Raw genomic sequence first — 13,473 nt, 5'->3', positions numbered from 1 at the left:
GTTTCATTGGCCAAAGAAACAGAATGTTTTTGTGCCAGTACCATAATGTCTTGATGATTACAGCTTTGTCACAGAGCTTGAAATCCGGAATTGTGATGCCACGAGCTTTGGTTTTCTTTTTCAACATTCCTTTGGCTATGCAGGTTCTTTTCTGGTTCCATACAAATTTTAGGATTATTTGTTCCAGCTCTGTGAAAAAAGTTGATGGTATCTTGATAGGGATTGGATTGAAGGTATAGACTGCTCTAGGTGGCATAGCATTTCAACAATATTTGTTCTTCCACTCCATGAGCGTGGAATGTATTTCCATTTCTTTGTGGTTTCCTCAGTTTCTCTCATGAGTGTTCTAGAGTTTTGAGAGTACAGAGCCTTTGCCTCTTTGGTTAGGTTTATTTCTTTTTTTTTAAATTTTTTTTTATTTTATTGTGTTAGTCACCATACAGTACATCCCCGGTTTCCGATGTAAAGTTCGATGATTCATTACTTGCGTATAATACCCAGTGCACCATGTAATATGTTAGGTTTATTTCTGATTTCTAATCTTACGGTTTTTGGTGCAATTGTAAATGGGTTTGACTCCTTAATTTCTCTTTCTTCTGTCTCATCGTTAGTCTATAGAAATGCAACTGATGTCTGTGCACTGATTTTTCTATCCTGCCAGTTTGCTGAATTCCTGTATGAGTTCTAACAAGTTTGTGGTGGAGTCTTGTTCCACCATATTCCATAATGTTCCATATTCCACACATAGAGTATTACGTCGTCTGTGAAGAGAGTTTGACTTCTTCTTTGCGGATTTGGATGCCTTTTGTTTCTTTTTGTTATCTGATTGCCGAGGCTAGGACTTCTAGTACTATGTTGAACAACAGTGGTGAGAGTGGACATCCCTGCCGTGCTCCTGACCTTAGAGGAAAAGCCCTCGGTTTTTCCCCATGGAGAATGATATTCCCTGTGGGCTTTTTGAAGATGGCTTTTATGATATTGAGGTTCTGTTCTCTCTATCCCTGCATCGTGAAGAGTTTTAATCAAGAAAGGATGCTGTACTTTATCAGTTGCTTTTTCTGTGTCTATCGAGAGGATCATGTGGTCCTTGTCCTTTCTTTCCTTAAAGTAGCATATCACATTGATTGATTTGCAGATGTTGAACCACCCTTGAAGCCCAGAAATAAATCCCACTTGGTTGTGGTGAATAATCCTTTTAATGTACTGATGGATCCTGTTGGCTAGTATCTTGGTGAGAGTTTTTGCATCCCTGTTCATCAGGGATATTGGTCTGTAATTCTCCTTTTCGGTGGGGTGTTTGTCTGGTTTGGGGATCAAGGTAATGCTGGCGTCATAGGAAGAGTTTGGAAGATTTCCTCCCATTTCTATATTTTTGAAACGGCTTCAGAAGAATAGGTATTAATTCCTCTTTAAATGTTTGGTAGAACTCCCCATGGAAGCCATCGGCCTTGGAGTTTTGTTTGTTGGGAGATTTTTGATAACTGCTTCAATTTTCCTTGCTGGTTACGGGTCTGTCCAGGTTTTCTGTTTCTTCCTGTTTCAGTTTTGGTAGTTTATACGTCTCTAGGAATGCATCCATTTCTTCCAGATTGCCTAGTTTGTTGGCCTATAGTTGTTCCTACTATGTTCCTTAAAATTGTTTGTATTTCCTTGGTGTTGGTTGTGATCTCTCCTCTTTCATTCGTGATTTTATTTATTTGGATCCTTTCTCTCTTCTTTTTGCTAAGTCTGGCCAGGGGTTTATCGATCTTACTAATTTTTTTTTTTTAAAGATTTTATTTATTTATTCGGCAGAGATAGAGACAGCCAGGGAGAGCGGAAACACAAGCAGGGGGAGTGGGAGAGGAAGAAGCAGGCTCGTAGCAGAAGAGCCTGATGTGGGGCTCGATCCCATTATGCCAGGATCACGCCCAGAGCCGAAGGCAGATGCTTAACCACTGTGCCACGCAGGAGCCCTGATCTTACTAATTCTTAACCAGCTCCCAGTTTTGTTGCTGTGTTCTACTGTTCTTTTGGTTTCAATTTCATTGATTTCTGCTCTGGTCGTTATTAATTCTCTTCTCCTGCTGCGTTTAGGCTTTAATTGCTGTTTTTTCTCCAGCTCCTTTAGGTGTAAGGTTAGGTTGTGTATTTAGGACCTTTCTTGTTTCTTGAGAAAGACCTGCATTGCTCTATGCTTCCCTCTGAGGACCGCTTGTGGTGCATCCCTAGGGTTTTGAACAGTTGTGTTATCATTTTCCTTTGTTTCCATGAATTCTTTTCATTCTTCTTTAATTTCCTGGTTGACCCTTTCATTCTTTAGTAGGATGCTCTTGAACCTCCATGTATTTGTGTCCTTCCAATTTTTTTCTTGTGACTGAGTTCAAGTTTTAAAGCATTGTGTTCTAAAAATATGCATGGCATAATCTCCGTCTTTTTGCTCTGGTTGAGTCCTGATTTGTGACCCAGTGTGTGATCTACTCTGGAGAATGTTCCATGTGCACCTGAGAAGAATGTGTATCCTGTTGCTTTAGGATGAAATGCTCTGAATATATCCGTGAAGTCCATCTGGTCCAGTGTGTCATTCAAAGCCCTTGTTCTTTGTTATCTTTTGCTTAGGTGATCTATCCATTGCAGCGGGTGGGGCGTTAAAGTCCCCTACCTACTATTATTGTATTATCATTGATGTGTTTCTTTAATTTTGTTATTAATTGGTTTATATAATAGGTTGCTCCCATGTTAGGGGCATAAATATTTACAATTGTTAGATCTTCTTGTTGGATAGACCCTTTAATTATGATAGTGTCCTTCCTCATCTCTTATTACAGTCTTTGGTTTAAAATCTAATTTGTCTGATATAAGGATTGCTACCCCAGCTTTCTTTTGATGTCCATTAGCATGATAAATGGTTTTGCACCTCCTCACTTTCAATCGGGAGGTGTCCTTGGGTCTAAAACGAGTCTCTTGCAGAGAGCCTATCAATGGGCCTTGCTTTTTTATCCAATCTGATACCCTGTGTCTGTTGATTGGGGCTTTTGACCCATTTACATTCAGGGTCACTGTTGAAAGATATGAATTTAGTGCCATTGTATTATCTGTAATGTCACTGTTTCTGTATATTGTCTCTGTTCCTTTCTGGTCTGTGTTACACTGTTGCTCTCACTTGGCTTCAAGGATCCCCTTTAATATTTCTTGCAGGGCTGGTTTAGTGCTCACAAATTTTCTAGGTTCTGTTTGTCCTGGAAACTCTGTATCTCTCCTTCTATTTTGAATGACAGCCTTGCTGGATAATGTGTTCTTGGCTGCATATTTTTACCATTTGGCACATTGAATATATCATGCCAGTCCTTTCTGGCCTGCCAGCTCTGTGTGGACAGGCCTGCCCACCAGCCTTATGTTTTCACCCTTGTCGGTTAAGGACCTCTTGTCCCGAGCTGCTTTCAGGATTTTCTCTTTGTCTCTGAAATTTGCAAGCTTCACTACTGTATGTCAAGGTGTTGACCTACTTTTATTGATGTTGGAGGGAATTCTGTATGCCTCCTGGATTTGAATACCTGTTTCCTTCCCAGATTAGGGAAGTTCTCTGCTATAATTTCTCAAATACAGCTTCTACCACCCCCCCTTTCCTCTCCTACTGGGATCCCAATTATTCTAATATTGTTTTGCTTTATGGTATCACTTATCTCTCGAATTCTCCCCTTGTGATCCAGTAGTTTATCTCTCTTCTTTCTCAGCTTCTTTATTCTCCCTCATTTTCTCTTCTGTATCACTACTTCTCCTTTCTGCCTTCTTTATTCTAGCAGTTAGTACCTCCATTTTTTATTGCATGTCATTAACATCCTTTTTGATATCAACTTGATTAGATTTTAGTTCATTTCTCCAGAAAGTAATTCTTTAGTGTCTTCTATGCTCTTTTCAAGCCCCGCTAGTATCTTTATACTTGTTATTTTGAACTCTAGTTCCAACATCTTATAGCCAAAATAATTAGGTCCTTGGCAGTCATTACTGTCTCTTGTTCTCTTATTTGAGGTGAGTTTTTCCATCTTGTCATTCTGTCCAGAGAAAAATAGGTGAATGAGAGAACAAAATACTAAAATGGCAACCAGAACTCCAGAAAAATACACACTAAACAAATCAGAAGAGACCCAAAACCCAAAAGAAAGAAAATTAAAATTAAGAAAACAAAGAATATAATCAGAGAGGTGAACAGAACAGAATAATACACTGGATCCCGTGTGTATTTTGGTCTGTTTGTTAGAAAACTACATCCCAAAATTGTAAAGAAAGAAAAACTTTTATATATAAAAATAAAATTAAGTATAATGAAAGGATAGCATGTAGCCGTAAAAATGAAAATTAACAAAGACTTGCAGAAAGTGGTCGCTTTTCTTTTTTCTTTTTTTGATTATTAACATATAAAGTATTTCTTGTTTCGGGGTACAGGTCTGTGATTCATCAGTGTTACATAATACACAGTGCTCACCACAACACATACCCTCCCCAAAGGTGGTCACTTTTCTATTTGTAGAATTGCAGCCGTTATTTTCTTAGATCTCTGGTTGATTTCACAAGTGTTCAGAATGGTTTGATAATCTATCTAGTGAGTTCTGGACCAGATAAAACTAAGCAATCCTACTCCTCTGCCATCTTTTCTGGTTCAACTGGCTTATAGGTTCTTTCTGCATTTTTAAATTATAAAATATACATAGAAAAATATATGTCTGACTCAAAGAAGAATAAAATGAGCAGTCGTGTTTTTACCACTAAGATTAAAAAAAAAAAAAAAAGTCTTTGTGGTGTCTCTGTAGCTCCCACAGGGCTTCCTTTCTGTTTATTTGCTGAGTGCTTAAGTTTGTTCTCTGGTTTTCATCAATACTTTTCTTTCATTTAACTCTCTTTCTCTGCATTGTTTTGTATCCCTTTCGCTTTGCTAACAGTGTCCTAGCCAAGACATGTAGATTTTTTTTTCTGAAACAGTCTCATAGACCATCACACATTATCTCTTTGCTGATTTCCTTTCTTCTAAAGCTCTGTCTCTTCCTTCTCCCTCTCAAATCAGACTTTAAAGATTTTTCTTTCTTGTTTCTCCCTTTTGAATTATCTCCCTTGATGTGTTTTACATGTATTTTCTAGTTGGAGACTGTGGTTAGTAGGTACCAAAATGTATTTTTGTGTCTTTTTAAGACATTCATACATAAGTAGGCTTTTCTTCTTCACCTTAGATACTAGTCTCTGGTTTATAGTCACTGTTTAATAATAGATTATTATATTAATATACTGAAAATAGATATTAATAATAACATATATAAGAACTCTTAATGTAGTTACATTTTAACTCTTTGACTGCCATATGTGTGATAAAAATTTTCTCCATATTTTTTACCTAAGATTATTATTTAGTTAGTATGTTCTCAATCAGTGTGAGATTGGGTCAATTGAGAGATCATAATTTATAGATTTGTTTATGTGATAGAACATAGTATCTATTTAAATAATTATTAAATATTTACTCTTAAAGAACCTGACTTACTCATTCTATCCCTTCTGCAGACTTAAGAAACTTTTAAGCATGACAAGAAGCGAGGTAAGTGAATATGAAAATGGAGAGCTTAGTTTCCATGGAGATTTAAAAAACAATTAAACTGAAATGGATACTCAGATTAATATGATAAAGCATAAGGTAATTTTTAATTAGTTTTGGGACTCTAAAATCATTTAATTTTGGCAAATAAGTCACTCAGTGCTTTGAGCAGTGAAATACAGATTTTCCTGTTAATTTTATATACTTGCTACATTTTTTTGGTAACAGCTTTATTGAGATAAATGAACATAACATGCATATTCAAAGAGTACCACAGTCAATTTTAGAACATTTTGTCACCCTAGAAAGAAACCCTGTACCTTTTACCTGTCACCCTATGCTAGTTTCCCCTTCCCTACTCTTCTTAGCCCTAGGGAACCAGTACTCTACTCTCTGTTTCTATAGATTTGCCTATTTTGGACATTTCATATCAACGGAATCACACAATATGTGTTCCTTCGTGACTGCCTTCTTTCATTTAGCATAATGTTTTCAAGGTATACCTATTTTGTAGCATGTGTCAGTACTTTATTTCTGTTTATTGCTGAATAGTATCCCACTATGTGGACAGACCACATTTTATTTATTCCTTTATCAGTTGGTGGGCCTTTGGTTTGTTTTGCTTTTTGACTGTTGTTAATAATGCTGTTGTAGACACACATGTACAAGTTTGTATGTGAACATTTTCATTTCTCTTGGGTATATACTTATAAATGGAATTGCTGGGTCACATGGTTACTCTCTTTAACCTTTTTTTTTTTTTTTTTTTAACATTTAAGGAACTGCCACACTTTTCCAACGTGGCTGCACCATTTTACATTTTCATCAGCAGTGTTTGAGGGTTCTCATTTTCCTGACTTTTGCCAATGTTTGTCATTATCTGTTGTTTTTATTATAGCCATCCTGGTGGGTGTGCTGTGTCATCTTATGGGTTTTTTTGTTTGTTTGTTTCAAGTTTCTATTTAAATTCTAGTTAATTAACATATTGGTTTCAGAAGTAGAATTTAGTGATTGATCACTTATATACAACACCCAGTGCTCATCACAACAAGTGCCCTCCTTAATACCCGTCATTCATCTAGCCCACCCCCAACCCACCTCCCTCCACTACAGCAACACTTAGTTTTTTCTCTGTAGTTAAGAGTCTTTTATGGTTTGCCTCCCTTTCTCTTCTTTTTTTCACCCTTCTGCTGTGTTCATCTGTTTTGTTTCTTAAATTTCACATATGAGGCAAATCATATGGTACTTATTTTTCTCTGACTGACTTGTTTAGCTTAGCATAATACACTTGATGAGTTCCATCGATCTTGTGGTTTTGATTTGTATTTTTCTTGAAACTAATGATGTTGAGGGGTGCCTGGGTGGCTCAGTAGGTTAAGCGTCTGCCTTCCGCTCAGGTCATGCTCCCAGGGTCCTGGGATCACGAGCCCCACGTCGATCTCTGTGCTGAGCAGGGAGCCTGCTTCTCCCTCTCCCTCTGCACCTCCCCTTGCTTGTGCGTGTGCGCTCTCTCTCTGTCAAATAAACAAATAAAATCTTAAAAAAAAAGCCAAACTAATGATGTTGAGCATCTCATCTGTTTATGTGGTTATTATCCATTTTTTTTATTTTTAAAGATTTTATTTATTTATTTGACAGAGATAGAGACAGCCAGCGAGAGAGGGAACACAAGCAGGGGGAGTGGGAGAGGAAGAAGCAGGCTCATAGTGGAGGAGACTGATGTGGGGCTCGATCCCACAACATCGGGATCACGCCCTGAGCCGAAGGCAGACGCTTAACTGCTGTGCCACCCAGGCGCCCCGGTTATTATCCATTTTTATATCTTCCTTAAAGAACAAATCAGTCCTTTTGCCCATTTATTTATTGGATTGTCTTTTCATTATTGTTAGAGTTATTTATATATCCTAAATACAAATCTCTTATCAGATATAGGATTTTCAAATATTTTCTCTTATTCGGTAGCTTGCCTTTGCACTTTCTTGGTGGTGATATTTGAAGCAAAGAAGTTTTTAATTTGGATGAAATATACTTAATCTGCTTTTGTCTTTTGGTGTCCTATCAAAGAAACTGTTGCCAAATCCAGTCACAAATGATACACTTATGTTTTTTTCCTAAGAGTTCTATAATTGTAGCTCGTATATTTTGGGTTAATTTTGTATACATGCTGTGAGGTCGAGGTGTGACTGTATTACTTTGCATGTGCATATCCGTTTGTCTCAGTAGCTTTTGTTAAAAAGACTATTCTTACTCCATTTAACTGTCTGACACCCTTGTTGAAAATCAGTTCACCATAATGTGACAGTTTATTTTTAGATTGTCAGTTCTAATACACTGATCTGTATGTTTATCCTTATGTCACTCCTCAATCAAATTTTATGAGAATTCTTCCCTGCTCGTCTTGTAAATTACCACTCACTTATGTAATGATAAAAAGTCAGTGTAGTAGAACTTAACTTTACTCCTGTAGAAATTTTTTGCTTCTCGAGGAAGCCTTTTACCAGCTTATGCCTTGCTGACTCCATGATATGATGTGAAGTTAGGCTCAAAGAGATAGAGTCCTGTTTCTTTTCTCCATTCATATCTTAAGTCTCTCACTCAGTGCTTCCCACGTCCATTTCCATCAAATCTTGGTTGTAGGATCTGCTGTCTACTCTTTACTTCATTATGTTTTATTAACTTGTGATAAAGCATAGACTCATCCATAAATTTCACCATCTAGGAAGGAAAAGATGAACTGTGGGCCGTCGGCTTTCCTGTTTTCAAATCTTGCTAATCCATCATCTTGCAACTCACAGATACTTTTTCACTTGGTTCTTGTGTATAACACTGGTGCTGATCCTGTTCTTGGCACAGATCCTACATTCTCAGAAAACACAGTTGTCTGTATCCATCTTCTTGGACTTTAAATAGAAAGATAAGGTATTGTAATAGCTCAATACATAATTAATGGAATAAACATTTCATTATATTATTTCAAGAATACAGCTGTAAAATATCAGGTAGTGTTTAACTGAGTTATCAGAGGCAAATGGATTAGCAATTTGAATTCCAAAAACATTTCAAAGCCAGTTTGTATGATAAGGGGAAGCATTGTGGTACAACATAAAGATGAGATGGTCTTACTTACCTCCCCACACAAATAAGCTTGGAGTAAGAGAAAGGAGAAATTATATTTAATTTAAATAGTGCCAAAGGACAGTTCATTTGGTTTGCTACTGAAAAGATTAAAAAGGATTCCATAATGTTCTCTTTATTTCCTCACTGATGAAAGTAGAATGAAGATTGAGTATTCGATTGATTAAAAAATACTCAAGGCTGCCTATTTCTTTTAGAATTTCAGTTAATGGAGATCAGGTAAAAGGTCCAATTTTGGTTTAAACTATTTCTGGTTTCTCAGCTGTTCTACTTCAAATCATACTCTCTCTCTGCTTGCCAGTCTTTCTTCTCCCCTAACTTGAGGGGAAATTCTATAGAGGCATTCCTGCCTAGTTGTAATAATTTGTAATTGAAGGGACTCCTACAAAAATGTCTTAAGAGAAAGGAAGATGGTGGCAGAGTACGAGGAGCCTAGGTTCACCTCCTACCTAAAGACTGACAGAACAAACTCTACAACTAAGGAGAGAGAAGAGACCGCATCGGAGAAGGTAGGAAGCACAGAGATGTGGTTTAGGAGAGCAACAGATCCTGGCTGCTGCAGAGGGGAGGGAGTCGTGGTCATGGAGAAGGCAGGAGAAAGGAGTACATGGGAATGCACAAAGAGAACGTTTCCCCATAGGCACTGGCTTGGAAAATGAGAGGGGCTGAATTTCACAAGTGCTTACAACTAGGGGGGCTTAAAGCCTGGAGTTCTAAAGGTCATTGAGCTTGGCTGGGCTAGAGCCTGTAGGGCACTGTGCTGCTCTTGGAGAGGAGGCAGGCAAACAACCCGGGAGCATGCAGCATGGAAACAGCAATCTGAACAATGCCTGGGGCATACAGTGGGGAGATTACTTGCTCTTTTCAGAGCACATCCCTGCGAGGCGGTGTTCATGGAGACACCTCTCTGGGAGCAAAGGAACCAGCTGGCGCCATTTCCCTCCACTGGCCCTCAGCACAAACAGAGCGCCACCTGTGGGGAGCAGTGTAGCTCTGACACTGGCTGCCTAGTTTGCTTGCACCAGCAACATCCCCTTGCACTCCAGTGGAGCTGCCTGCTCAGTCATTCTTGCCTCAGTTCCAGCACAGCAGGCCTTACCTCCAGAAGACCAGCACAAGCCCCTGCCCACACCATGTCTCCTGACCAGATTTGGGAGGGCCTCAGTTCCATTGGAGGGGGTGACAGATCTTATTTCACAAGCACACCAGAGCACACCTAGTTAAAAGTTGCTACATTGAGGCCAGGTACCAAACACTGCCAACAGCAGGTAGGGAGATCCTCTACCGATAACTGGCCTGAAGGATAGAGCAGCCAGAACACAATAGCAGAGTCCATGTAGCACACACTGGAGACACTCCCCTAAGTGCCAGACCCCGGGCACTACATGGCGTCTTTTTCATAAGTCCGTTACTTTCAGGAGCAGGTGACATAACTGGCTTTTCTAACACAGAGAAGCTGGTAGAGACTTAGACAAAATGAGAAAACAGAGAAATTAATCTCAAATGAAAGAACAGCATAAGGCCACGGGGCCAGAGATTTAAGTGAGACAGTTATAAATATCATGCCTGATGGAGGATTTAAAGCAGTGATCATAAGGATACTCACTGGACTTGAGAAAAGAATGGAAGACATCAGTGAGACCCTCACAACAGAGATAAAAGAGTTAAAAAAGAATCAGAGATGCAGAGTGCAATCGGTGAGCTGAGAAACACACCTGATGCAATGGACAGCAGGCTGGAGGAAGAGGAACAGATTATGACCTAGAGGACAAATTAATGGAAAGCACTGAAGCTGAAGAAGGGAGAGAAAGAAGAATTATGCCAAATGAGACTAGACCTTGGGGGCTCAGTGACTCCATCAAATGTAATAACATTCATGTTATAGGAATCCCAGTAGAAGAAGAGAGAGAAAAAGGGTAAGAAAATTTATTTCAACAAATAATAGCAGAAAACTTCCCTAATCTGCAGAAGGCAACAGACATCAAGATCCAGGAGGCAGAGAAAAGTCCCATCGAAATCAACAAAAGCAGGCCAACACCAAGACATATTGTAATTAAATTTGCAGTGTATACTGATGAAGATAACATCTTAAAAGCAGGAAAACAAGGCAGTAACTTCCAGGGGAAGCCCCTTAAGGCTAGCAGGAATTTTTTCAACAGAAACTTTGCAAGCCAGAAGGGAGTGGCATGATATATTCAACGTGGTGAACGGAAAAAATCTGTAGCCATGAAGACTCTATCCAGCAAGCCTATGACTCAGAATAGAAGGAGAGAGAGAGTTTCCCAGACACAAACTAAAGGAGTTTGTGACCACTAAACTAACCCTGCAAGAAATATTAACGGGGACTCTTTGAGTGGAAAGAAGAGACCAAAAGTGACAGTATCAAGGCAGGACACAAACAAGTAGCAAAAATGAACATTTATGTAAAACCTAAGGAACACAGAAAAAAAGGATATAAAATATAATACCTTATCTAAAGCATAGGGAGAAGAAAAGAATGGGTTCAAACTTAAATGAGCAGCAACTTAAGATAAGACTGCTATACGCAGAAGAGGTTATATACAAATCATATATCAAAAACCACTAATAGGGGTGCCTGGGTGGCTTAGACAGTTAAGCATCTGACTCTTCGGGACGCCTGGGTGGCACAGCGGTTAAGCGTCTGCCTTCGGCTCAGGGCATGATCCCGGTGTTACGGGATCGAGCCCCACATCAGGCTCCTCTGCTATGAGCCTGCTTCTTCCTCTCCCACTCCCCCTGCTTGTGTTCCCTCTCTCGCTGGCTGTCTCTATCTCTGTCAACTAAATAAATAAAATCTTTAAAAAAAAAAAAAAACATCTGACTCTTCATTTCAGCTCAGGTCATGATGTCCAGGTTGTGAGATTGAGCCCCACAATGGGCTCCATGCTGGGCATGGAGTCTGCTTAACATTCTCTCTTTCCCTCTCCCCACCCCACTCATGCTGTCTCTAAAAAGAAAACCAAAAACAAAACCATTACTAGATATGCAAAGAGGAGAAAGAAACCCAAATATATCACTAAGGAAAATCAGCAAAGCATCAAAAACACAAAAAAGGATCAGAGAAAATCTCCAGAAACAACCACAAAACAAGTAGTAAAATGACAAATACATATCTATCCATACTGACTTTGGATATACATAGGCTAAATGCTCCAATCAGAAGACATAGGATGTCAGAATGGATAAAAAAGAAAAAAAAAAAGGCTCATCTCTATGCTGCCTACAAGAGACTCATTTTTGACATATGGACACCTGCAGGTTGAAAGTGAGGGGATGGAGAAACATGTATCATGCAAATGGACATCAAAAGAAAGCCAGAATAGCAATACTTACATTGGACAAAATAGAGTTTAAAACAAAGACTGTAACAAGAGACAAGGGCACTACATCATAATAAAGAGGACAATCTGACAGGAAGATCTATCAATTGTAAATGTTTATGACCCAACATGGGACCAGCCAAATACATAAGATTATTAAAGACAAACATAAAAGAACTAATCGATAATAATACAATACTACTAGGTTACTTTATTTTATATATATATATATTTATTATATATGTTATATTTATACGTATATAAATATTTATATTTATATATTTTAATGGAATATATTTTCATGGAATTAGTTGCTTTTATTCCTAATTACAAAAGTATCCATGAACACAATGTACAATTTGGATTTTTTCAGAAGGAATAGAAATAATCAATAGTTGGGTACTTTAACACCCCACTTACATCAATGGACAGATCAAACTAAACAGAAAGTCAACAGGGAAACAGTGGTTTTATATGACACATTGGACTAGATGGACTAAAGAGATATATTCAAAATAGTCCATCCTTAAACAGCAGAATACACATTCTGGAACATTCTCTAGAATAGATGACGTATTAGGCCATGAAACAAGCCTTAATAAATACAAAAAGATTGTATTTATTTTCTGACCACAATACTATAAAACTTGAAGTCAGCCACAAGAAACAATCTGAAAGACCACAAATAAATGTTGGCTAAGTAACATTCTGCTTAACAACGAATGGACCAACCAGGAAATATGAAATTTAAAAATACATGGAAGCAAATGAAAATGAAAAACCAGTTGCCCAAACTTTTGAGATACAGCAAAAGTGGTTCTAAGAGGGAAGTATATAACAATACAGGCCTACCTCAAGAAGCAAGAAAAATCTCAAACAGCTTAATCTTACACCTAAAGAAGCTAAAAGAGGAAGAACAAATGAAGGAAGGAAATAATAAAAATTAGAACAGAAATAGGGGCACCTGGGTGGCTCAGTTGGTTAAGTGGCTAACTCTCGATTTCAGCTCAGGTCATGATCTCAGTGTCCTGGGATTGAGCCCTGCTTCAGGGTCCACACTCAGCGAGGGGTCTACTTGAGGATTCTCTCACTCCTTCTCCATTTGCCCCCCTCCCCACTCTCTCTCTCTCAAATAAACAAATCTTCAAAAAAATTAGAGCAGAAGTAAATGATATGGAAGCTTAAAAAAAGTAAAAATAGAAGAGATCAGGGGTGCCTGGGTAGCGCAGTCGTTAAGCGTCTGCTTTCGGCCCAGGGCATGATCCCGGCATTCCAGGATCGAGTCCCACATCGCGCTCTTCCGCTGGGAGCCTGCTTCTTCCTCTCCCACTCCCTGCTGTGTTGGCTGTCTCTCTCTCTTGTTGGCTGTCTCTCTGTCACATAAATAAATAAAATCTTTAAAAAAAATAGAAGAGATCAATGAATCCAGTAGCTGGT

General features: G+C 38.6%; 2 protein-coding genes across 4 annotated transcripts in view; both read left to right on the top strand.

Annotated features, from left to right (window-relative positions):
* Positions 1-13,473, top strand: part of LOC125281624 (ankyrin repeat domain-containing protein 26-like) — a 564,334-nt gene that overhangs the window by 146,261 nt on the left and 404,600 nt on the right. The window lies entirely within an intron of this gene.
* LOC125281627 (coiled-coil domain-containing protein 144A) overlaps positions 1-13,473 on the top strand; it is an 81,935-nt gene that overhangs the window by 44,806 nt on the left and 23,656 nt on the right. For all 3 annotated transcript variants that reach the window (XM_057304709.1, XM_057304710.1, XM_057304711.1), the window contains one exon: positions 5,530-5,563. In XM_057304709.1, coding sequence (XP_057160692.1) covers positions 5,530-5,563 — 34 coding nt within the window. The remainder of the gene's footprint in view (positions 1-5,529; positions 5,564-13,473) is intronic.

Source organism: Ursus arctos, unplaced genomic scaffold (assembly GCF_023065955.2).
Source record: "Ursus arctos isolate Adak ecotype North America unplaced genomic scaffold, UrsArc2.0 scaffold_30, whole genome shotgun sequence".
NCBI lineage: Eukaryota > Metazoa > Chordata > Mammalia > Carnivora > Ursidae > Ursus > Ursus arctos.
The sequence above is the reverse complement of the archived record's forward strand: the minus strand, read 5'-3'. Positions and strand labels throughout refer to the sequence as shown.